Source organism: Eumetopias jubatus, unplaced genomic scaffold (genome assembly GCF_037043125.1).
Source record: "Eumetopias jubatus isolate StellerSeaLion01/CBP00866 unplaced genomic scaffold, mEumJub1_p1.0 scaffold_12, whole genome shotgun sequence".
NCBI classification, from domain to species: domain Eukaryota; kingdom Metazoa; phylum Chordata; class Mammalia; order Carnivora; family Otariidae; genus Eumetopias; species Eumetopias jubatus.
Genome location: NW_028274818.1, coordinates 67,032,875 through 67,058,282, shown reverse-complemented (window position 1 = coordinate 67,058,282; position 25,408 = coordinate 67,032,875). Strand labels below are relative to the sequence as shown.

Here is a 25,408-nt window from a genome sequence, read left to right as displayed (position 1 = left end):
TCCCTGTGGGAGGGTGGTCGGAACGCCCAGCCCCCCGTCCCGGAGCCCCCTGCTGTGGGGGGACAGGGAACCAGGATGCCACCTCGCCCCTCAGTGTGATCGCTGTCCCTTCCAGGATCAAGGTCCACGTGCCCACAGGCTTTGCTGCCTTCCCTTGTGAGTTGATACACATGCCAGAAAAGTGGGTGAAGTTCAAGTACCCGAAACTCCTCTCCTACTCCTACATGGCCCGTGGGGGCCACTTTGCCGCCTTTGAGGAGCCGGAGCTGCTGGCCCAGGACATCGGCAAGTTCGTGGGGCTGCTGGAGCAGGGCTGACGGCCGCGGGGCGGGCTGTCACCCTGCAGCTGCCTCGCCGAAGGCTGCCCCCCACCCGCCGGGCCGCTCCCAAGGAGCAGCGAGCCCCCTCCCCCGTCTTCTCCTGGTGACAACGTACACCCCCACGCCCGCCCCCGCCTTGCCAGGCGCCCTGCTCACTGCCTGCACGAGAGCAGAGATAATAAACGATTTTATTCCTGAGAGTGGCTGGAACCAGGTGACATGGGGCCCCCCAGTACAGCTGGCCGGTCGGCGGTCTGGGCTGGGGAGGGGACCCTGCTGGCTCCAGGACGCTCCACCCCCTCCCCGTGTCCTGGGACACGGCCCCTGCGGGGTGGGCCCCCACGCACACCGCCCCCGTGCCCCTGGAGGCCGTGGGAGGCTGTTGTCCCCACCCCCGCAGGGAGGAAAAGGAAGGGGCCACCTGCCCTTCCTGCTGCAGTCGCAGCCCACCCAACCCGGACTGGCCCACGGCCTTCCTGCTCCCACAGCGGACTCCTGGGACCGGAGGGGGTTGGGCTGGGTTCAGAGAGGGGAGCCGGCATGAACCGCCATCCTCATCTGGACCCTATCCAGCCTGGATGGCCGCAGGCTCTTTGGTTATGCGCTGGTTGAGTGTGTGCCTCAAGCTGGGGGCTCCGGGGGGCTCCTGCACTCTCCCCTGCCCCGTACCTGACACCATCACCACAGTGAACGGGGCTGTGGGTGCACAACTCCAACACATGATGATACCAAACTCCCCAGGACGGCGTCCCAGCTACACAGTTGGACGTTTGTGCAGGAGGGGGACCTGGAAATGCTGGGCCCCCGGCAAGCCAGTGGGAGCACAGAGCTGCTTGGCCAGAAAGGCCAGCGCTCGCCACCCGATGGTCGTCCTGGCCTGCCCTCCTCGGCCAAGGGCAGGCGCACCTTTCCAGTTCCATCTCTTGAGAGCAGCTGTGCTTAAAACAGTTGGGGCCCGAGTCAGTCCGCTTTCCCGCCTGGCTCTCCTCTCCCGGCTCCAGGCCTGGCCCGGCTGCCCTCAGGCCTCCTGGGAGGCAGGCGCTCCACTGTCCCTGGCCCCCGGGTACTGCCCCGGGACAGTCCCGCTGATGCTGTGGATGGTGCCGTAGGTCTGCCGCCGCTGTGGGGACAGGGCAGTTCTCTCCGAGGACAAGCCCTGCAGAATCCGGGGCATGTAGGGCTGCCAGAAAATGGGGGGCCTGAGTGCTTGGAGCAGGAGTGGGGGGCCTGGGCATGAGACTCCAGACTCAGCGCTCCCCCACTCCGCCTCTGCTCTTCCCCAGAGCTGGGCTGAGAAGGGGATTCAGGCCATCCACCTGCCCTGCCTCCTCCCCGGTCTGCAGGGGCAGGTGTCCTGGGGGAATGAGTCTGAGAACCTTCTCTCCGCCGGGGCTGATCCCGGGACAGACAGACAGCCCTACAGACAGCCTGACCTGGGGGAGGCGGGGGCTGGAGAGAAGGCTGCCCGGCCCTGGCTCTGAGAGGCCCAGCGGCAGGCATTAAACCTGCAGAGAAGGAACCAGGGCGGGAAACGGAAACCAGGGGGCGGGGCAGCACCTTGGGCAAATGTGGCCTCACCTGCACAGGGATTAGCCATTCCTTCTGGAACGTGGCTTCGCCTGTGCAGGTGAAGCATCCCGCAGGACTAGGGATTCCTTCTGGAACCGTGGCTGCCACATGATCAAGGCACTTCCGACCCGCCGGGAGCCGCTCCGGCTCGGGAAGAAGCAGAACTTACCGTGAAGGGTGCCGGCCTGGGGGCGTCTGCCTCACTTCCTCTGTCGCTCCCCGAGTCCTCCATCTGCAGGTTAACAGCAGAGACTCGCCATGATCAACAAAACCGGGCTCCCTGAACTAGTACCCTCCAAACACACAGACTGTTAACAGCCGGGATCCCAGGACCGGCAGGCGCCAAGCTCCCAGCAGCTGAGGACAGTGGGGCGGGGGGGGGGGGAGGCCGCCGGCATGCGGGGCTGTGACAAGTGGGGCGCGTGCCCACCCCCTGCTCCTCCCACGTCCCCTCACCTTGTAGTTCAGTGGGCTGAGGTGCCTGAAGCATCCAAAGCAGGTGTAGGCCACGCAGACCAGGATGGTGAGCAGCACGACCAGGAGGGTGAACAGGGTGAGGGGGGCCTTCAGACCTGGGGACAGAGGGATGCCAGCCATGCTGGGGGGGGGGGCGGGGAGAGGGGCCGCAGCTGGTGCGGGAACCGTGTGTGACCTCTCCCGCGGCCGGGAGCACCCAGGGGGGCACCCGCTGAATGGCTGGCATTATCCCTGATCAGATTTCACGAACTGGGACCCCAAGTCAGTGTTCAGCTGCCCGCTTCCTTGCTGGGCCGGCTCCCGGCAGGCCCCACTGCCCTGGCTACATGGGATGGAGGCCCCCCCCCCACCTGACCGGGGCTCGGTCACGGCCCTCCTGCCTTTGCCGTTTGCCGGAGAGTATCCCCCTCTCCTCCTGCGAGCTCCCACCTCCGCCCTGTGCTGAGGACCCGGTCCCACCCACGCCCCAAAGGGCAGCCTGGACCAGTTTCCCCCTTTCCGGTTCAGGCCCTTCGCGCAGATAAGGGGACTGCCTTCTCTGTACGGCTTCTCCGCTGACTTGGGGTCACCAGGGTCCCCCAGGCTCCGGCCAGCTCGGGAGCTGGGCGGTCAATGCTGCCCCCAGCCAGCCCGCCCCCGGGCACCGTGTTCTGATTGGGCACCAAGGTGAGGGACCTGACTGGCTGCTATGAATGGGGACTGGGAGGCCCCGGGCTGCCTCCTGCGTCCACCCCACAGCCCGCCCTGGTCAGAAGGGCCCCTCACCCAGGCGCAGGAAGGAGAAGAAACAGAGCCAGAAGAGGCACAGGATGGGAGCAGCCAAGGCCTGGTTCACGGCCGCCAAGTGGATCCGCTTCTCCAGCTTGGCCGGGAGGTAGGCAAAGTAGAGGTTGTGCCGGTCCACCATGTGCTTGAGCAGGATGTAGATGAGGCCTGCAGAGACGGGCTGTGAGCTGCAGGCCTGGCCGGGCCACGGGGCCCCTCCACCAGCCGCCTCCTGGGGCTGGCGATCTGTCCGACCGCAGGAAGCCCAAGCGGGGCTAGATGCAGAACCTGGATGCTCGCCTCCTCGTTCTTTCTCTCTGCTCCCCACTCCCAGCCTCTCCCTGACACCAAGGAGTAGAGGTGTCTAGCACTATTTTGCAGAGAGAAGCTATTTTATACCCAGATGCCTGACCTCAGCTTCGTCCTGGGCCCTCCCCCACGAGCGCTCCCCCCATCCTGCAAGGCTCCCCCGCTCCTTCCCTTCCCCAGCCTTGCTGACCCATTGCACCCAGCAGTCGACAGGTGCCCGAGGTCCTGCCCCAGGGGTGGTACAGAAGGTGGATGCTGCCTCTTTGATCGTATCACGCTTTTTACAAAATTGTTTCGTTTTTGAAGAGTAATGCTATACATTTTTTAAATAGTTCAAGAACATACAGGGAAAACTAAACCTCCTCCTGCCCCAAAACCCCAGCTAGCAAGGCCAACAGTCTCTTGGGTGTTCTGTTTCCTTCCAGAATCTTCCATCTGTCTGTAGTTCTGATTTTTATTTTATTTATTTATATATGTATATTTTTTTGGTGCCAAAATCCAGAAACCTGATGTTTATTTTAGTGGCAAGGCCTTGATCTCTAAAGTCAAACGGTCCCCAGTTCAAATGCCGGGTCTACTCCTCACCCCGTCCCACTGGTGCTTCATCTGCAAAACCAGACCTGCCTCGCAGGCATGCGCCACACAGGACACTGAGGACCTGGGGCGCAGGCTAGAGTAAGAGCTGCTGGTCACGGCACAGCCACTCGGACCCCCGCCCCCGGGACACTCACCGAAGGGCGCGATGATGGGGCAGGTGATGCTGTAGGCCACAACGACGGTGAAGACACACAGCATCCACGCATACATGGCCCCGAACTCATACTGGAATGCCTGGTTCTGGGCGGGGAGGCGGGGAGGCGAGGAGCTCACTCGGGGCCGCCAGGGGACAGCGCAGAGGATGACTTCGGAAACGGGAGGCGCGCGGCTCCCCTTGCCTCTTGGGGTCCTCTGCCCTCCTCAAGCCCCCAGCCTCACTGGGCTCCCACCCAGGCCACCAGGATTCGCGGGCCCTTCATGTCTCCCTCCTTCCAATCGCGTCAACCCAGCAGGTCAGGGGCGGGGTGGGGGGCAGAGGACGGGGAGGGTGCTCAGGACAGACGGGAGAGTGACCCCCCCAGGCTCTGGGGTCAGACCCCCGGGGAGCCGCCCGGCATGGAGGCTGGGGTCCCGGGAGGCAGTCTACACCCCGTCCCCGCCCACCGCGCCCCTGTACCTGCTTGACGTTCCTGCGGTCGGCCGCAGTCTTGGCCATGAACATGCGGAAGGTGTAGAGCACCAGGCCCGGCAGCCGGACCAGCTCCATCCCGTTGCCGATGAAGGCCGAGGCGATGACGTAGTTCACAAAGAAGGCGCCCTGGTCGGGCAGGAAGACGCACCTGGGGGGCCGCGGGGGGTGAGCCGAGGCCCGGGAGCCTCTCTGCCACCACGGAAGTCACCTCCACGGGGCTCACTACTCCTCTCCTCCCCGAGTGGCTCCGTTCTCAGGAATAAGTCTCAAAGAATGAACAAGACGGCCACCAATGGAGTTTCGGCCTCAGAGATGAACCACATTTCTGCACACGTGGCGCAAAGTGGGTCAGCTCCCACGGTGCCCACCGAAGGCTCTGCCGGCCTCACCCCGCCAACGCCTGGGAGGGGTGCTGGGGTCGCAGGAGGAGAGGACTGTCCCGGAGCACAGACTACCCGCCCCCCCCGTGCAGCCCCGGCCAAGCCTGCAACGGACGTGTCCCCGGGACAGCGGCTCCCAAACGCAGCGTGGCCAATACTTACTCCAGTCTGATGTAAGCTTCTGAGGAAGTTTTGTCAAAGAGCCACCGGAAGAAAAAATCCAGACTGGGGAACAAAACAAAAAGAATGCCGTGAGCACTTCTGTTCCTTGCTCCCTGTGCTCACTATGCATTTTCACGTTTTTCTGCTCTAAGCATCAGGCAGAACCTCCAGGTCCACGTTTCCTGTCTAAGGTGCCACTTACTCCACTATAACCGGTCAGGGCCGGCTTCCACAGTGACTCCCCCCTCTAAAGTACACAGATTCTCCTTTCCCGAAGGGGACGGTCCATGCTCCGTTTTGTGTTCAAGCTTCATTTAAGGAAGAAAGACCGTATCTCCAGAAGAATCAGTGAGCCAGCCCAAGGACACCCCACGTGGGTGGGCCCGGCGTGGATGTCGTCAGGGATTGGCATGCACCCCCAGACCACTTCCCCTCTCCCAGGGACAGACAGAGCTCTCCAGAGGTGACCAGACGTGAATTCAGGGCAGGAGGTGGTGGTGGGTACCTGGTGAGGCCGAGGGAGGGCAGGATCAGCACCATGAAGATCAAGAATATGTAGATTTTTGACATCATGATCCGGTTTTCTCCCGACCTGCAGGAAGCCAGAGGTGGGTTCTCCCAGTGCCCCAAGTGCTCCTGGCGGCCCCAGGAGGCCCCTGCTGGGTGCCCACTGCCCTGGGGGCAGAGGGCGCACGCACTGCTCACTCACTTGGTCCAGTGAGACTCCAGCAGCGTGGAGTAGTACACAATGGTAGGCAGCAGGGCCGAGAAGGACCACAGCAGGAGGGTCGGGAAGAACTGGCTGATGACGGGGTCCTGGAAAAAAAGGGCCACGGAGGAGACGGGTAGAGGGGCAGTAGCCTCCTGGTCATGCTGCCCCCGACCCCCACCCCGGAGCCGATGCTGGGCCTGGTATGGGGTAGGTATTCCATCATGCTGGCTGAATGGGCCGTAACCGCCCTGGACTTCAGTATAGCTCTTTGGAGCGAAGAAAGGAACTTCACACACAGCTGATGTCCGCCTGTCCAACCAACCAGACCCATCGCCCCCTGGCTTCCCTCTACACAGCCGACAGAGGCGGCCAAGGGGAGCGGGCACGCCGAAGCGGGGCCTCCCCAGACGACCGCCCACTCAGCTCCCGCCGGCCCAGCTGGGGCCAATCCTGTGTGTGCCCCGTGCTCACGGCTGCCATCACACAAGCTGACCAGCTTACTACTTTCCCTGATAAAATGAGCATAACCATAGAGAGAAAACTTCATGAAAATGAGGTGGCGTACTTCAGAAAGACTCGATAAAGGCCAATTCCTTAAAAAATGCTACAGAATCAGGGGCACCTAATTGGCAAAGGCGTGAATATTTACAGGCTGTAAATGCTCCGACCACACATTAGCTCATGAGGTCACCATCACCACAGCCCCATGAGGACGCTAAGGTAGGTGCTTTCACTTCAGCCGTCGGATGAAAATCCACGGCTCAGAATTCATCAGCCAGGGGACGGCAGAGCGAGGACCAGGGCCTCAGAGCCTCCTGCCCTGCGTGCTTTCCCAGCGTGATTAACTGAATGCCAAGCGGAATTGGAAAAAAGAAAAAAGACTTAGGGTGATATTTCAGCAGAGTTAATCATGGGAAACCAATACCTTTTTAAGGCCAACTTAGGGAGTGTTAGCTATTCTCAATTTATCTAAGATTTTATTTTATTTTTTTTAAGATTATTTATTTATTCATTTGACACAGAGAGACAGCGAAAGAGAGAACACAAGCAGGGGGAGTGGGAGAGGGAGAAGCAGGCTTCCCGCCGAGCAGGGAGCCTGCTGCGGGGTTCGATCCCAGGACCCTGGGACCATGACCTGAGCCGAAGGCAGATGCCCAACGACTGAGCCACCCAGGCACCCCTCAATTCATCTAAGATTTTAAAAAATCATTTGTTTCTTATCTAGATTCTATGGCTTTGTAACAAGATTATCCGACGCCTGAACGTGAAAAAAAAATTGCACCCTGCTGCCCCAATCTGTGAAGCACTTGTCACTCCTTCCTCGCCGCCCCCCAGCCCCCCTCCGCCCCCCCCCAGTCCTCCCCAGGTCCGGTGTCAGCCACCTGTCTGGCCTGGGGGACACGCTGGTGAGCTAAGCTGTGTCCACGGGCCACTGGCGAGTCTTGAGCAGAATGCGGGGGTGAGGGCAGCCCCAGCAGAGGCCGCAGCAGGAGCGTCCCCTGTGCACGCGCACTGCTGGCCGCACCCTGGCTCGGAGACGCTGCTCCTGGCTCAGTGCCCTCCCTTGGCTCCCATTCGCCCACCACGCCTTCTTGCAGGAGGGGCCTTGAAGCATGGTCACTCACATTCAGCTCATGGATGGGTTTGGTGACATTGAACTTGTCTATGGTGGACAGGATGATGGAGGGCGTGGTCAGGAAAAACAGCCCCACGAAGAGAGTGAAGTTGATGCCCAGCCACTGGAACCACCAGCGGAAGCCCTGGATGGAGAGGTTCTTCCTGCAGAGGGGAGGACACAGGCCCTGGAGGCTTATCTCCCAGGCTCTGGCTGCCCACCACGCCAACAGTGGCTGGAGTAGCTGGGTGAGCAGGTCAAGTTTAGACACGGCAAGGCACCAGACAGAGGGCTCCGGCGGGGGGCTCATTTCGACCTCAGGAGTACAGGCAAGTGCTCTGTACGGAGCGTCAGCTTCAGCCATGTCAAATTTGGGGTCCCTTTGAGCTCAGAGGGAAAACAGGCTATCCACCACGAACATGGTTCCCCGGCAACAACAGCATGGGATCCAGAACCCACCAAAGAGATGCCACGAGCACCCAGGCAGCAAGGCTCCAACCCGGTATGTCTCAGCCCTGTTGGCAACCTTGGTGACTAGTGACACATCCTCCCCAGCAGGGCCAGGGGCTGGGTGCAGGGAGGGGGAGGCAGGGGACAGAGGGGCTGGGGCCCCACTGCAGCCTGTCCCGGCCTCCCACCCCACCAAGAACAGACAAACCGCCCGAGTTTGGTAAGCCCTGTGACGTGAGAAGCAGAACCGTCGGAGGCCAAGCTAGAACCAGTGGAGAAGAGCCCCCAAAGCTCGCTCTCGGGGTGGGGGACTGAGACCAACCGTGCTGGGGCCTCTGCTGGGGCTGCCCTCACCCCTGCATCCTGCTCAAGGCTCACTGATGGGCCCGTGGACACAGCGTAGCTCACCAGCGTGTCCCCAGGCCAGACAGGTGGCTTCACGGGGTGGGGGGGTCCAAGAGCTGGGCCCGCCGGGAGCCCCTGCCTGGCTGCTGAGCAACCAAGGTAACATACACGCTGCATTTCAAAGATACTAAGTATGAGAAAGAGAAACATCTCAACTAAAAAATAACTGATACCGTGTAGAAATGATACTATTTTCAGTATTTTGGATTCACATCATGCCCCCCAGCCCTGGCCCAGAGAGAAGCAGGGGCCGCGTGTGGACCTCCCTGACCGCCAGTCCCCGCCCTGGCTTCCAGGTGACGGGGCAGCTCCTGCAGGCCCTGGGGCCTCTGTCCCACCCTGGCCCGGCCAGGCCCGGCCCGGGGGCTCACCAGCAGATGTCCTCGGGGTAAGTGGCAAAGGCCACTGTCCATTTGGAGGTGCGGAGCTCCCTGCTGCAGGAGGACGGCTGGGGCTCACCTTTGCACTGCAGGCTCTGACACTTGCAGGCATTGAAGTCTTTCAGGATGCTGCCGGGAAAAGCAGAAGTGCCCAGGGCCCGGCCGCCCCGGGGCCACGTACAGACATGGGAGACAGGACCCAGCGAGAACGAGGCCCCCGGGGCCGGAGACCTTGGCTTTATTAGTTTATTACAGGTAATGCTTAGAAAAGCCGTGCCTGGCACCCTCCAGGGAGGATTCCGTCAAATCCCCGGAACAACCCGGCAAGCCAGGGAGGACTTCTGCTTTACAGAGAGAGAAACTGAGGCCCTCCCACTTAGGTGTGCGTCCCATCTGTCTGACTCTGCCTCCCATGCTGTTGCACAGCCTCAACCCGCCGCTCCTCCCCAGGCCCCCCCTCCGCCCACCCCGCATGCTGGCGCTGTGGGCACATCCTGCAGCCAGGCCAGGGTCTCACCGGTCCTTCCCCAACTCCTTCCCACTCTGACACCCACCCTAGGACAGGCACCTCACCCCTCTCCATCTCCATGCCTGCCCCCCCTACTCCTGCCTCGGAACACCCACTTTCCATGGGCGCCCTCCCGGCTCTCCCCTTGTGGCAGGGTACGTTCCTGGACCTGTGTTGCCGCAGAGAAGGCGGGGGGAGGGGCATCTGTGTGGCCACCTGCTGTCCCCAGTGCTCTCCCAATCCCAGGCATGGGACTGTTCTGGGAGCCAGCGCCCCATACCAGCCTGCACCCTGCAACCCTCCCCAGGCCTCGGCTCTGCAGAAGGGAGTGCCCCGAGTGCCCAGAGGGGTGTGCATTTGTACGAGATGGGAAGCCGGGGCACAGAAGATCTGAGGTCCAGAGTGGACACCTGAAGGAGGGCAAAATGCTGGACAGAGGCAACGGGATCCCTGGGGCAGCTGGTGAGAGCCCAGCAGGAGGGTGAGTCTGCATCAACCCGAGAGGGGTCCGAAGAATCGCCCCCGCCCAGCTGTCACAAGCACGGGCTGGGATGAGAAGGAAAGAGATGGAAATGCCACTGGCAAATCCCAGGATGGATTCCGCGGGACCACCTGCATCTGAGAGGGACAGCAAGCCACCTGGAGGGGGACGGGGAGTTGGCTGGGGAAGGGTCCCACTCACTAGGTGGCCATGGATTTCTCCTGGAAGGTGACGAAGGCCATTCCCAGCGGCCGCTCCTGGACCCGGCACTGCTCCTCGGCGATCCTCTTGGTCAGCCGGTCCTTCAGGCGCGTGTAGTAAGCGATGGCATCCTCCTGCCGGCGGACACACCCCCCGTGACCACGCGGCCCTGTGTGGGGGTCGGGGACCCCGCGGCGTGCTCCTGCCGGGGCCGGGCCCTCACCCATTCACACCCCGGCACTTCGCAGAAGCAGAACTGGCCGCAGGGCTTGGGGTTGATGAGGGTCCACTGGCCCGTCTTCGCCCGCAGGTTCGTGTAATAGCTCAGGCTCTTTTCCGCCTTATTCCTGCGGGGGGGGTGGGGTGGGGGGTGTCAGCCTCGCGCTGACCCTGTGGCGCACACCCCACCACCACCCTCCAACCACCAGCCACCACCAGACCCAGGAGTTCAGCATCCTGAACAAGAGAGGGCGGAGCCGCCCTCCTGCCTTCCCCAGCGGGGGCTCTGGCCACAGCCAGCGGGAAGGAGGGCGGGGCCTCAGCGGGGTAGGGGCCCATGCCGCCCCCGTACCTCTCCTTGCACAGGTGTAACAGCCTGGCCACGTTGTAGCACAGCTGGACGTCCAACACCTCACACGTGGGATACGCGTCCCTGTGCCCGAAAGATGCCCATTGGAAAAGAAGACCCCCAGGCAGGGAAGACCCCCAAGTCTCCAAGGCTCTTTGTGTGTGCCAACAGAGACCTCTTTTCTCCTTGTCTTTTATCAAAGGGGTAAATTTTGAAATGTAATACAAAGAGGCCTTTTTTAATAGCATGAAAGTCACTGCCTGCAAATGACAGGTTTATACCCTCACGGCTTTAAATCAGCAGGTGCTTCTGGCAAAGGCTGAACACCATTGCTGATGTCCTCCACCCACCCAGAGGAAGAGATCTTTCATTGGCTCTAGGTCACGTTGACCTTGGACCATCACCGAAACCCTACCCAGTGTGTGGGCCATTTGAAGGTCACAGACATTTCGGGTTTAATGAAAGCAAAGGACCCTCAGCCCAGAAAATGTCTGCACACACGTTAACCATCATAGTAAGATCGCATCTACTTGTTCGTGTGCTGTGCGTATCCTTGCTATTGGCCAGGTACCGTTAGAGGATTAATTGAATCCTCATCAGAACGTGGGAGGTTTCATCCCCATTTTCCAGATGAGAAAATAAGAGTCAGAGAGGTTACAGGACTTGTGCCCCAGGCCACACAGCTGGTGGCTGTTGGAGCCATGATCTGAATCCAGGCAGCCTGGCACCGCCGTACGATGTTCCCTCCCCAGACACACAAAGTCCTCACCCACACATGCCAGGCACCCTCTGGGTCCATCTTCGTGAGAGAGACAAAGCCCACAGGCATGTCAGCCATTGATTTAAACAGCAGGACAAGCCGGGATCCCAGGAAGAGCACCAGGGAAGGGAGCCCCAGCGTGGGCATCCCAGCCACAGGGCAGACGCCCACATCGGTCCCCAGGGATCGCCGGTCCCCAGGGATCGCCACGGCCGCGTGCACCAAAAGGGCCCCCTAAGCTAGGAGATCTCTGATCCAGTGTCTGTATGGTAGGAGGGGGCTTTTCTTTTCTCTTTAAGATTATACATCAAACGAGGGCACCTGGGTGGCTCAGTTGGTTAAGCGACTGCCTTCGGCTCAGGTCATGATCCTGGAGTTCCGGAATCGAGTCCCGCATCGGGCTCCCTGCTCGGCGGGGAGTCTGTTTCTCCCTCTGACCCTCCCTCCTCTCATGTGCTCTCTCTCTCTCATTCTCTCTCTCAAATAAATAAATAAAATCTTTAAAAAAAAAGATTATACATCAAACAAAACAATTATTTTCTGTGTTGCCCAACAGGCCCCTCGGGAGGTGTTTCAAGGAACAAAGAAAAAGCACTGCCAGTATCCGGTGTTTACATAACAGTATTTCTAAAATACTCAGAGTTTCTGAAGAGGTTAGTCAATACATTGTAAACACTCATTTTACAACTCTTTGGTGTTCTTCACAAATGGTGCTGTTACACCATCCTCCACCCCTAGTCCATTCTACAGATTAGTGACTGCTGAGCTGGTGGGGAGTGAAGACGGGTAGAAGCCTGGCTCCCTCGCCTGCAGCCCAGGGGGTCCAGGGGCCTCTGCACCTGCTCTGCCCCCCCCCCCCGTCCTGATGCTCCATTCCCAGCCCTGCACATGCTTCCTCTCCCCCCCCCCACCCGCCGCAGGAGCCCTAGGGACAGGTGCTCAGCGGGGACTGCCAGGAAGGAGGTCCTGCCCCGGAGAGCTTGGACTCACTGAATGGTGAGCTCTGTGAGGACAGGGCTCCGGACACAGGTGGCCCCTCCCCAGACGCTCTCGAGGGACGGAGGGGCCAGCCACAGGCCCTCCCCTTCGGAGACCAGCTCTGTCTCAGGCGTCAGACTCCGCACAGCTGATGCTGAGAAGCCCATGGCAGATCATCTTCCCTGTGCTCTCAAGGGCCTGGCCTCCTCTCCAGCACCTGCGGTCACCCAGGGCGGCCGTGGTGGCCGGCAGAGGGCAGGCCGTCCCAGCCGGAACACTTCCGTGGCACCAGCAGCCACGCGATGACCGTGTGGCAGGGCCAGACCCTTCTCCAGGTCTCCGGGTGTCCGAGCAGGACACGGAGTGCTCCCCTAAGGCACCTGTCCCACCTGCAGGGGCTGCAGCCCCGCTCACCGGAAGTGGCTCTCCACACTCTCCTTCTTGGTGTCTCTGGGGAGGCCCGTGATGAACAGGGTCCGCCTCACCTGCGGAGAAACGCACCAGGGAGAGGAGTCACCAGGCAAGCCCGTCCTCAGGTGGGCCCCACTCTTCCGCCCTGTTCGAGCCTCCCCGAAGGAAACAGCGGGAGGTCGGAAGGCTCGGCAGCTCTGAGCCACCTGGCGGAGCCCTGACGGATGCCGTGCCCCCAGCACCGCCTTCCAGGCTGTACACCCAATACTTGTCCCAAGCAATTCTGCAAGCCTCCCTTGCATGACGACAAAGGGAGGAGGAGCCCAGAGAGGGTGAGGGATTCAAATGGGGTTGCACAGCACATGAGAGGACTCAGGCCCAGAACCAACTCACAGAAATTCCTCCTCCCCATCAAGCTGTGGGTTACAAAGAGAGAGGGCTGCTCCCAATCCTAACTTCAAGAAGGTACTTAGGATCAGCAACTATAAGCCTGGACCCCACAAATTTAAGGGCTAGTTGGCAACACAGAGGGGGGAAAATCCAAGTTCTAAAATAATCTGAATTTTTTTTAAAAAGAGAATGGCATTTTTGAGTGCAGACATGCCAGCCACATTCCACAGAGGCTCTCTGTTGAAGCTCACTGCTCCCGAGTCCCAGGCCATCCACCTGCCCGCCCGCCCGCCAGCCGGGGGTGCCGCTGGGCCCTGGCCCTCCTGTGCCCCCAGCCACACTCACCAGGCTCTCCTCCTTGCACCGGATGGACTGCATGTGATGCTGCATGAAGCCCACGGTGAGGATGAGGTAGAGGACCCCAAATATGGTATGCAGCCAGAGAAGGTCATTGCTGGGCGGTGGGGGCAGGGGGGGAACACCACCTGCCATCAGGGTTGGGTTCCCAAGCCAGGGTGGGGGTGCAGGGGCTGGGCCCGGGTGCTGAGCTGAGGGCCAACAGCTCCATCCCAGCAGATGCCTCCAACAGAGGCCTCGTGGCCAGTGCCCCTCTAGAGTGGGTGCTGTCCTGACAGATGGACCCAGACCCACGGGGCCACGTCCATGCCCACCGCCCAGCCACGTAGAGGGGCTGGCCACAGAGTAGCTCTCGCACATCAGCCCACTGGCTGAGGACTCTCTGGCCGAGCCCGGGCTCCGGAATCTGCCCTCCCCTTGGTCCCCGCCCCGTCAGCACGCTCAAAGCTCCCACCCCATACTCACTCCGTCTGCAGGTTTGCTATTGTTGTCCTCCCAAAGCTGTAAGGGTCTTTGTCTGCAGAGAAGCAAGACATGTAGTTCCAGGGTCAGGCTAGGGGAGGGGGAGGGGGCACCGCAGCCTCGATGTGTGGCTCCGGACCCATCAGAGGACCTGACCATCTGTCCGGTATTTTCATAGCTCCACCAACCAAGGCCTCTGCTGTACCCAACAACTTCTTCCCAACCCACCATGTGGCGAAGTCAACTTTGAATTCCTCTTGCTCTGAGATTCTTGTGACATTCCGTGAGAAATCTAAAATCATCCTAAGCTGGGCCCAACACCAAGATGGGAATCACTGGGCATAAGAAGTGGATTTTGGGGATGCCCGGCTGGCTCTGTCGACAGGGCGTGTGACTTTTTTTTTTTTTAAGATTTTATTTATTTATTTGACAGAGAGATAGAGAGCACAAGTAGGCAGAGCTGCAGGCAGAGAGAGAAGGAGAGGCAGGCTCCCCGATGAGCAGGGAGCCCGATGTAGGGCTCAATCCCAGCACCCCGGGATCATGACCTGAGCCGAAGGCAGACGCTTAACTGACTGAGCCACCCAGGCGCCCCAGGGCGTGTGACTCTTGATCTTGGGGTCGTGAGTTTGAGCCCCACGGTGGGTGGAGAGACTACTTTAAAAAAAAATTTTTTTTTAAAGAAACAAGCAGATTCGTGATGGCATTTTGGAAGCTGGCTTCCTACAGTTGCTTGGAAACATTGTTCCACACTCCGATTTTGACTTTGAGCATCACGAACATCTTCCAGATCCACTAATTATGTCCTCCTGATCGGGTGGGGGCAGGAAAGTGGAAAGCACTCTCCAAAAGCCCGATTTGACAAATCTTGGGGTTTTATTCCTCGTACTCGGACAGAATCAGAAATTGATGGGGGGGCAGCTCTTGGCTGGGGACGGGGGTCTTCTCCGGACCTTTGGGCAGAAGGGAAAGTTCCGAGAGTCACCTCGAGGACTCCTCACATCTGAATCCGAGCATGAGTCCTGGGGTTCTGCCCTATCACAAGGAGCCCCGCGGCTCTACCCAGGCCCGAGTCACACAGGACGAGGGGTCATTACCCAGCAAGTCACCCGAGAGGTTGACAGGCAGGATGACGCACAGGGACAAGCAGCTGACCACCACCAGCAGGAAGATGATGTGTCTCTGGAAGGACAGGTAGTGGATGGCGTCCTCCCCACACCACTCCAGGATCTGTTCATCGCTGGCCAAGACACGCACATGGAATCTCAGTGAGCGGCAGGGGCCTCACTCAGTCCTCAGGACCATCCAGGAGGCGGGTTCCCATCCCAACCCCACCACTCTACATACGAGGACGCGGCCCGCGGCCCCGGTCACACAGCTTGTGCGGGAACAGCGAGGTCGGGGCCTCCCAAGCCTGCCCCGTTAGCCCGCCACACCGCACCCCCGGGAAGCTGCTGGCTCGGCAGCCATCTGTGCAGGGGCGAGGCGTGGAAGCTCAGACAGCCCGCAGCCCTCCCCGCCGCCGTGAATAAGCTAAGTCACTGATGGCAGGGCGGCTGCCAGGCTCGCAGCCCCCGCTCTTTCCTGGGCCCCCCTCGGACAGGATTGCAAGGCAGGGGGAGCCGGTCCCCAAAGCAGGGAACATTCGGCACTCGGACCCTCTGCTGCCCCGCCTCCTCCCTGCGTCCTGCTGGGGGGGCCCCACAGGCACTCCACCCTTTCCTGGATGCCATATTTGGAAGCTCCAGCTGGCTTGGGGACCTGGAAAATTCCAGAGGCCGACAGCCAGACCTCCATGCCACGGACACAGGATGGGGTCCCCCTCTGTCCCAGTCGCCTGACAGGGAGCTGCCCCAGGGTCCAGCTTCCGGAAGGAGTACTGATGAAGACTCAAACCCATGAATGAGCAATTCTCATCCACGGTGTTTCTGGGGACACACCTCTGCCTTCCGATCTGGCCGGGAAAGGCAATTCTAAGGACCCTGCAGGGCCTCTCTGAATGTCGGTGGGAATGCTGGCTGTCAGCAGCTGCTAGATTTAACTATAGCCTCGGGAACATCAAGGTGCTGTCTCTTCTGTGACAGGGACAGACAGGGAGAAAACCCGCGGAGCGGAGATGGGCCAGCGTCACGGTGACAGAGCAGGTACATGGCAGCACCGCAACAGCCCCTCCATGAGAAGTGCGTGTCCATGTGGGGGGTGTGAGGGGGGCTGGAGGGGACACGGAACCATGAAAACAGGGCCAAGGGAGAGGAGCCCGCTGCAGAGCAGATCTGCCCACCGCCTTTGAGGGTTACCATGGAAATGATAAGTCAGTGTCCCCCCGCTGCCCTGCCCGGCCCAGGGGGGTGAGGTCCCCAGCCCAGGGGCAGGGGCGTGGCCTGAGCCCCACCCAGCCGCGCCCCCCCCACCCCCACCCCCCCCCCCGCAGGAGCCAACCGAAGAACATGCCCTGGGCATCCCTCAGGGGGAGGGTTCTAGGTGTCCTCAAATTTGTTCTCACTGATTCTTTTCCTTCTGTGATGGACTTATTACACGGAGTACGCTATGACCTCCAGCGTCAGGAGAAATGCCTCCTGGGGACACGATTTTGCAGTGGTGGAGAAGGGTGGGGTTGGCAAATGCACCTCTCCCCCTTGTACAGTTGGGGAACCTGAGGCCCAGAGAGAGGGACGTCCCCAGCGTCCCGTAACCGCCGTTACGGGGTATCATCAATTCTGAGAGGTCCTTCTCATATCTCGGCACCGTGAAAGGGTGCTGCCTACAACCGCAGCGGATCCTGGCTTGATAGGGTTTCTCTCCGCAGGCCCCACATCTTAAAAACAAGGCCACTTTTAACACAATGAGGTGAATGTACTGAAGCATCATTCTTTCTCCTCTCTGCACTAAATCAGACACGGAAGCCTGCCGGGAAGAGCCTCCTTCAGGCGTGCTGGTGTTAAATACCAAGGAGCCATCATTCCTGCCCAGAGCACAAAAACTCAGTTTCGTGGGCTTGTGCAGGAGCTTCTGGGCCCCCTGTTCTCAGCCCCCACATTCTGCTCTGGACCTGAGCTGAGAAGCAGCTAAGAGACCCCCATCTCGGAGTCGGGCATTTTGACCTTTCCTCCTCACAGGTCAAACACGCAAAACCCCCCCCAGACAAAGACCGACAGCCAGACACCCCCCCGCTCCTGCTCCGACCCACACGCAGACACAGCTGTGCATGCACGCCAGCCTCTCGGACTGTACTCACTGTAGGCGGAAGATGGCGGTCAGCCAGGGGCAGCATCCCTGGAAATGCAGAGAGCAGGGGTCAGCCATGGACGTGTGTGTCTTTGGGAGGCAGATGTGATCACTGTCCGTGCCCTAAATAACCATCTAGCCTCCCATGATGCAAAAGCAATGCTTTTGTCCCAAATTCAGCAAGCTACTGCGTGTCCCCAAAGTGACAGGGTCTCCACGCTCCCAGTCCTTTGTGACAGGCACCCCATGCCTGGAACTCTTGTAAAAACCTCTCAAGCTTTGACAATTTGCGGAATCATATGGGCTCCAGGGGCAAATGCTGAACTTGAAGAGACAGTGAGAGGGTGCTCAGGAGAGCCTCAGAGAAGCTTCCACGGGCTTCTGTTAGGTTGCCCGAACAACGGGCTGAGACGTGGGACAGACAGAGGGAGACAAGCCTCGTGGAAGGGACAGTCCCCCCCCCGGAGTGGGGTTACACAGGGAAGAGGGGGTCTGTAGGTTTTACCATCCATCGCGTCTCTTACGCACAATCCCCCCCGAGCTGGGCTGCCCCCCGGCTGGGAGACACACATATCTAGTCGTCATCCGTTCAGGGTGACAGGACTGGATAAGGCATGGTTCCTGCCCACAGGTGGCTCAAGCCAGCAGCAAGTCAACAACGAGCTGTCACACTTGTCCCTGAGTGTGATCACAGAGATGAGCACTGGAACGGCAGGGGATTCGGGGAGCCCTCTGCCTGAGAGGTGACCCCGTCCTGGGCCCCCCAAGTCGGGTGGCTTGGTCGGTGCCGAGAAGAGCTGTCGCCAGCACTGGCCACTCAGGACTCAGGGTCCCGAGTCAGCCGCTGAACAGGTGCGCGGCGGCCCGCCCCCACCCCCACCACGGCCACAGCTGCACTGCTCCCTTTGGTACCAACCAGCTCGCTTTCAAAATCTTGTTGCCCGAAAGAGGAAGATGACGACAATCTCTGGAATCTGGACTCACTAGAAACACAAAAGGGAAGAATGACAGAAAAGTCTACACCTGACGTCCCGGACCAAAGCTACAAGCCTGCCTCAAGGTCTGGCGCAAGATATAACTCGGCCCGTGAAATGTGCGGATGCCCACACCTGGGCGTGTGAGACGTGAAACTCTGCCTCACAGGGGGTGAGTGACAAGGGCTCGGGCATCAACACCGCCCCTGTGCCCCGCGCCCTGGGGCCTCAGCGCCGTAATGCCAACAGGTCCACCTAATGGGACTTTAGAGCGTCGACGTGTGTGATCTGCTTCCCAGTGTGTTAAATAAAACTTGGAACAAATGCTGTATTTTGTCCAATCTACAGCACTACCACTTGTAAGGGACGTAACTATTTTATGGCTCTGCTTTCGCAAATGCCAGCACCAAGGCCGCAGGGAAAGAAGGTGCTCCAACACGCCGCGCCCCTGCGCACAGACTGTGTTTCAACACGGGCCTGCGGAGCAAGAGCAGCGGGGGGTTGCCTGAGGAGGCCCTGGGGTGGGGGGCGGCCGGGGCACACGCGCATTTCCCCCCGCGGCTTCCTATTCTGCACCTGACGCAAGATCCTGGCGTGTGGCAACAGCTGGGGCTGGAGATGCCAGCGCACAGGCCTAGACTCCGACCCCCCCCTTCAGGTGTCATGAGCCGTCAGAGCCTGGCGGGGGGTGGTCTGGCCAAGGGGGGCCCTGCTCCGCCAGACTCTCCGACACTGGCTGAGCGAGGGCCACCAGCCCACACCGACCCCGAGTGAGGACAGGGGCAGCTCCCCTCACCCGCCTTGCCTTGCCCCCAGCCCCAATCTAGCTCATTGCCAAGAAGAGACACTTGAAGACGTTCAAGGTGAGAAAGCCAATGGCATCCTTCTCAGCTGCTGATGAAAGCCCTACGTGTGCAAGCAGCTAGACTTCCTCCACGGCCTGAAGCCAACGGCACTTCTGGCACCAGCCCGGCAACAGACACGATCTCGTGTCAGCGTCTTGTGTGGGCCGCCCGCCCGTCCCGGCGACACCCACGCTCACACACTCAAGGTGACGTGTCCTTGTTACCTGTCTGCTTCTGACACCAGGGCAATGCGGCCATAATCCCAGAATCTCCTTCTTATGATGGAAAACACCAAAATTAAACACTAAAAGGAAAAAAGAAACCAAATCAGGTGACCTCTAACGAGCGCGGGACAGCTGTCCTAGAGGCAAAGCCCGCCGGCCTAAGCTCAGCGGGACTGGGACGGCCCAGAGAGGGTGCTGAGCTGCCCAAGGCCACACAGCTCCTGGTTGGTCGGAGGCTCTGCCCACCCCGTTCGCCAGCGCCCGTCTCTGGTGCCAGAGGCACCACGGCCGTCCCCCCCGTGCCCCCTCATCCAGCGCATCGGCCCTGTTCTCTGCTCCCCTTCCCCAGCCCCGACAGGCCTTCCGCTGCTCCTGAGCAGGGAGACAAGCTCTGGGCCCACAGCTGCCCTGGGGACCAGCCTCCCTCTTCACTTCACACAGACATGCAGGTCTAATTACAAGGAGGCAGAGCTGCCCCAGGCTGAGCACAGCGGTGACACCTCTGCCTGGTCTGGTGTCTGGTTCTCCTGGAGGGGCCGTGCCCACCGAGGACCTGGTGCTCCACTAGCCAGGGCCTCAGCTCATCTCCCTAGCCCCCTTTAGCTCTAAAATCTGTACACTCTAGCTCTCTCCTCCCTCCCCACACCTCCACCCTGGCCGGTCCTCAGACCCGCTGGGCCTCTCCCTGGACAGGCTCCCTCCCTCAAGATTCAGGGAGGCAGAGGGAGGGAGCCATTTTCCTTGAGCACAACCCTGCCAGCCCCAGTCAGGAGCTGAGCTTTTAAATGTGGGTTTTGTCCCCCCTGAAGGGAATCCAGAAGGCCAGAACCCCAGAGGGGCCGTGCTCCTGCTCTCGAGGGATTATCTCAAGGCGGGTGGGGAAGCTGCTGATACATCTCCAGAGGCAGGTGAGTCCTGTCGTAGGGTAAACTTGAAGCCTGCTGGGCAGGTACCTGCCCCCCTGCCCCTGCCCTGCTTTGCTGCGGTGTGGACCTTTCCCACGCGCTCACGTTTTCCAGGCCCCTCTGGCCCCCAGGGGCACCCCGAATGTCCCATGATAAAGATCCACCACAGCCAGCAACCCTCTCCTCAGCCGGGCCCCCCTCAGCGGCGTCCACCTCCGTCTCCAGACGTCTCTCCTTGGCCCACCGCCCCACCCCCGTCCCACCCCATTTACTCCGATGGGCTCTGTCACACGTTGGGAGAAGGCATCAGGAGGCACCGGCCGGCCCACAGGCAGGCAAAGGAAGGTGCGCCTGACCCCAGTACCTGCCATCTGGCCAAAGCGGGGTCGGCACAGGGGAGAAAAATGGTGCACCTCAGGCTGGGGGTTGTTTGGGGAGCAGGAGGTCTACACTAACTAGAGGCCACTGTGTGGGCCGGCTCTGAGGAAGGGGGCCTCTTCCAAGATCTGTCCTTTTCTCCACGGCTGATCCCCTAAGAGGCCCGGGACCCCGTGGGGACAGGAGGTGACGTTTCTAGGCCGGGAGGTGCAGCCATTCTAATTGGAACCCACACCTTCCATTCACAGCTCTCGTTCCTGCGGACAGCACCCCCACCGCCCGCAGGCCTCCCCATGCGACAGGCTGCTAACTCCGGGGATGCTTCCTTCAAAGGCACAGCTACCTGGGCTCTGTCCCTGCAGAGCGCGACGGGATCCTCTCCGGAAATCCCGCAGCTAATTCCTGACCTCCGCTGTACGGGGCGGCACACGCGGGCCGTGGCCACAGCAGGTGGACGGCAGAGCCGGCATCCACACTCAGGTAGGCCTGGCTCCTCACCTGACCTTCCCAGAAGGCCTGGGGACGGGGTAAGGGGGGAAGGGGGACACGGTTCAGGAGGGGTCTCACCAGGAAGCAGGTCACGTCTATGAGCAGGACAGTGGGGACGCCGCCGAAGGTGACCCCCTGCAGCACAGTGCTGTTTCTGGCCGAGTTGTAGCAGTAGGAGTCGTTGGGCTGGTCCCCGATGCCCAGCCGCTCGCGCATGGACACCGCCTTGGACTGCCACAGCTCCAGGGGGCGGGGGCCGCTCATCGCGCCTGTCCTCCCTGGAGAGCAAACCCGGGCCGACGGTCAGGGCGTGGGCGCCCCCGCAGTCTCCCCGCCTGCACTGGCAGAGGCCAAGGTGGGGGCCAGCAGCAAGGAGCCTGGCAGGGCCCACGAGAACAGCTCCACTGTGGGGACAGCCGGAGGCAGGGGGTCAGCCCCAAGGGTCAGCCGGGCAGGGGGAGGGCTCGTCCGGGACAGAGTTGGCAGCCTCTCTGGGATGGGCAAACGGCCAGGGGCCGCCGTGGCCTCAGGGGCTGCTGCTGAGGGAGCATCCTGTGGGGGCCCCGGAGCTCTAGTGGGCAGGCAGGGGACAGACCGGACGGGAGGGAGATAAAGGCAGGGAGTAAACACAGGAATCAACAAATTAGAAGGGACATCCAAGAAGGCGGCAACGGTCAGTGCCCTGGCCCCACTGCCCCTGGGCTGTCCAGCCGGGCCTCCGACGCAGGCCTTTCTACTTGGAACTGAGGCTCAGGGGCTCAGCGCCGAGTCGGCCTCAGGCCCAGCCTCTTCGGGCCCTGCCACGCTCCCCGGCTGGCTCCCCACATTAGCTCTGTGAAGGCCCAGAAGGGGCAGCCAGAGGTGGGGTGGGGGCAGGGGGGAGATGGAGGAGGATGGGAGGAGGGAGGGGGCTCCTCAGGGACCCCTGGAGCACATCCCAGCTCTGTCCTGCCACCCCCACCCTCCTGGGTACCCCTGGTCTAACTGGAAGGCCCAGCATTTCCAAAGCAAATATTCCTCCCGGCTGGTTGTTGACCTTTCCTTTCTGAGGCTTCCTGGCACCCCTGTGAAGCTAATGGAAATCTCCTGTGTTTGTCTCCCGACACCAGGCCCCAGAGTTAGCGCCCAAGTTCTGGCCCCCGCCTCACGCTGTCTGTGGCCGAAGAGCCAGCAGAAATACTCGGCAACCCTCCCTCAAGCTCCCACCTCCCCACATCTGGGGATTCTGCTAGGTCTGATTTTTTTTTCCCTTTTTTTTTTTTTTAAGATTTTCTTTCTTTATTTGAGAGAGAGAGCACATGAGTGGGGGGAGCAGAGGCAGAAGGAGGGAGAGAAACCCTCAAGCAGACTCCCCACTGAGCTAGGAGCCCAACGGGGCTCGATCTCACTACCCTGAGGTCATGACCTGAGCCAAAATCACGAGTCAGACTACTTAACCGATGGAGCCACCCAGGCGCCCCTGGCTCTGATATTTCTAAGCTGCTATAGGAACAAAACTCTTGGGACAAGAAGAAAAGGTACAGACAACCCAACCAGGTGTTTGGACTACCTGGGAATGCTGCTGGGGTGTGTATGGGGTGCTGAGGGCCACTTCTGACCCCTGGGGCTGGCAGGGGACAGTCTCACACTCATGACAGCAAGGGCAGGAAGGGGGTGGGGGTGGCAGGTCCGGGGGCTTGGGAGGGGCCCCAGAAGGCCGAGTCACTTTCTCACCCCAGCAAGAGACTTGGCAATGGCTGGAAGATACGAGGCCTTGCAGTTGGTGCCTCTGAACAGAGTCACAAAGACTACCTCTAGGAGACAGATCCTGTTGCTTTCCCTGCTCTAAAAGTCACCCAGCAGCCCCACCCTGACCGCAGGGCCTGGCCTGACGCTGCACGGCCAGTGCCCGCCCCTCCCTCCCGCCCCACACTCACCAGCAGGAAGGACTGTGGGCACGTCCCTCAGAGATGTCCTCACTTGGAGCTGGCTCCCCCTCCCGCTCTGGCACAGACAGAGGTGGCCCCAGCCACCTTCCAAGATGCCTTGGGCCTGCTCCTCCTTTCCTGCAGGGCCTTCCTGACCCCAGGACCAGGGAGCACCAGCCTTCAGAGGCTTCCCTAAGGAGCACAGACAGCCCCAATCACTGGGGGCTGCCTTTTCCAGTATGACACACGGCCCTGCGCTCACACCTGCCCCGTCTCTGAGCTCAGGCACCCACAGGGAGCCTCCGGCTCTTCCCTGGGGGCTCCCCCAGGCTGCTCTACCCGCCAGCTCCCAGAACTGGTGCTGGGCTCTCCTCTGCTGCTTGCTCCTCTCTCCTCCCCACAACGTCAGCAGCCTCTGCCCTCCTCTCTGGCTCCAGGCACTGCGAGGACTGGGGAGTGTCCGCCCCAAGGGAGCAGGGGTGGCCATGGGCTCCGGGTCAGCCTCTGAGCCCAGGACCTCATCAGGGCCCCAAGGGCAGCTGCTGTCCAAGGGCTAGAGTCAGGAGAAGGAACATAGCACAACAAACAAGGAAGGCCTGAAAGGTGACATGGGAAGAAAAAACAAATCCTCCTCATAAAATGCTCACAGAGGGAGCAGTGTCCCTGGGAAGGGGCGGCCAGACAGGACTTCTAGAAGGGCAGCAGCCCCGTGGGAGGAAGGTACCTGTGAGTCCTCTTCCTCCGTCGGCTCCGGGCACACCTCTAAGTCACCTTGCTCCTGCCAAACAGGCTCCCCAGAGTGGTTTTACAAAGTTGGGTCAGAGCTGGTGAGGTCAGCCAGCAAATACTACCAGCCCAGGAGGGAACCTCGGGGCGCCCCGGACTGTGGCCTGTCGGGCCAGCCCCTCCAGGGGAGGCACCCAACTGAGGGCAGAGCCAGCCGCCCCCGCAGACCTTTCAGCTCAATTCTGAACTGTCCCTGTGCTATACACACGTCATGTCCCAATTCGCCTAAAACATCACAGTGCCTCCAGGACCAGCCGCCCCCCCCCCCCCCCCGCAGCTTCCCGAATAGACAAGCTGTGAGCCGGGCAGCTGGGGGCACAAGAACCACGGAGGAGGCGGGGAGCTGGCTCAGTGGGGGGAAGCAGCAAGTAGGCCCCGTGGCCACAGGAGCTAACTCGGATCTGCCGGATGCAAGAGAAGCTTGCCAAGTGAATACAAAGTTCTTAAAGCACCACCAGACAGGACCCAGGACCCTGGACAACTGTTTCCCTCCATAGACATGGGCCCTGGAGCCCCGGGGAGGCACGGCACCCAGCAGTTACCTGAGCAGGCTCTGCACTTAGGGTCTCGGTACCATGTTGCTTAGACAAGCGGCTTACATGCTCAGTGCCTTGACCTCCTTCTCCATAAAATGGGGGCGATGATGTTATTCCTCTTACTTACAGGGCTGACAGTGCCACGAAGCACTTGGCCCAGGGCTTAGTCCCAGTGAGCCCTCGAAAGCCCTTGGTTTTTAAGTCACTCCTCCAGCTACTGGGAGACAATGTCAGGACTCCCTCTGATGTTTTTTCCCTGTTACAGCCCTGTTCAAGAGAGATCTTTGCCCCACACTAAACAAAGAAGAGGTCACGTGAAGAGGAGGGGTCCTCTGCTTCTGTTCCCATTCTCCGAAGGCAGAAGCACACAGGTGTCAGAGGAGGGGAGGAGGGAAAAGGGAGAAATACTGGTTGTTCCTGCAGTGAGGGATGACGGGGAGATCTTCCCCCTGCCCCCAAGAGTGTCTTCAACCCTGTAGGCGCCAGGACCTCTGAAAGGCCCCAGCGCGCCTCCACAGCCCCCCCCCCCACGCCTTGTGCCCCGGGCGGGCCTGGGGAGCACAGCCCACCGGCCGAACCAGGAAGCGGGGACACTCTAGGCGCAGCCGCGCAGGTTCGGCGGGGAAGGAAGCTGGCGGTCACTCGGTCTCCCGCACTGTGGAGTCCTGCCCTTGAGGACACCACCGGCGGCTGAAAGGTGGAGGCCAACCCAGTGTCTCAGGTGGCCAGTCTTATCAGGTCCGCGGACCTGGGCGGTTTGGGTTTCCTGGCAGAACTCTCCTCACCCTCCCCGAACCCCTGGCCTCCCTCCTCGGGGCGCCTGCAGGGCCGCGGGCAGGGGTCCCTGAGGGACAGATAGCCCCGGGGGCTTCTACCCCTTCCCAGCGGCAGAGGACTCGGGCGCCCGGCGCCTTCCCAGGCCCGCAGGGCACAGAGTCCGGGAAGGAAGAGCCCCCACCCCAGCTGCGCTCCTCGCTCCCCGTCCCGGCTAGGAGGTCGGGCTCCCGGGGACATGTCCCCGAGGGGAGGCGAGGGAAGAGGGAGCCTCGCAGGGGGAGTCCGGAAAGGCTGTGGGCCCGGGACCCGACCCCCCGCCCCCTCCGCCTCGCCCCTTCCCCTCTACCTGCGGCGCGGGCGCGGCGGGCTCCACCTGGCCGGGCGGGGCGGTGTCCCCAGGCCCTTAAAAGTTGCAAAGGGAAACTCCGGCGCCTCCCGCACATGCGCAGAGCCGCACGCGCGCCGCCGGCCCAA

The 25,408-nt window shown here is 61.0% G+C and overlaps 2 protein-coding genes across 3 annotated transcripts in view; one reads left to right on the top strand and one right to left on the bottom strand.

Moving 5' to 3' along the window:
* Positions 1-518, top strand: part of EPHX1 (epoxide hydrolase 1) — a 30,951-nt gene extending 30,433 nt beyond the window's left edge. The window contains exon 9 of the mRNA XM_028111708.1: positions 116-518. Within this exon, the coding sequence (XP_027967509.1) occupies positions 116-317 (202 nt within the window). The 3' untranslated portion in view covers positions 318-518. The remainder of the gene's footprint in view (positions 1-115) is intronic.
* On the bottom strand, positions 491-25,408 carry TMEM63A (transmembrane protein 63A). 2 transcript variants are annotated; one of them, XM_028111706.2, is made up of 24 exons: positions 25,281-25,408; positions 22,845-23,027; positions 21,007-21,206; positions 19,157-19,236; positions 18,030-18,096; positions 17,124-17,161; positions 14,986-15,128; positions 13,892-13,943; positions 13,415-13,523; positions 12,683-12,753; positions 10,534-10,614; positions 10,186-10,309; positions 9,963-10,096; positions 8,764-8,901; positions 7,548-7,701; positions 5,920-6,026; positions 5,716-5,802; positions 5,211-5,273; positions 4,654-4,816; positions 4,172-4,277; positions 3,132-3,299; positions 2,346-2,461; positions 2,059-2,121; positions 491-1,500 (listed from the first exon to the last, which is right to left on the bottom strand). In XM_028111706.2, exons 1-24 carry the CDS (start codon positions 25,375-25,377, stop codon positions 1,339-1,341), a joined length of 2,706 nt encoding a protein of 901 aa, XP_027967507.1. In that variant the 5' UTR covers positions 25,378-25,408; the 3' UTR covers positions 491-1,338. The 2 variants fall into 2 exon arrangements, with proteins under 2 accessions (XP_027967507.1, XP_027967508.1); XM_028111707.2 differs by lacking the exon at positions 22,845-23,027 and having other exon boundaries at positions 25,281-25,404.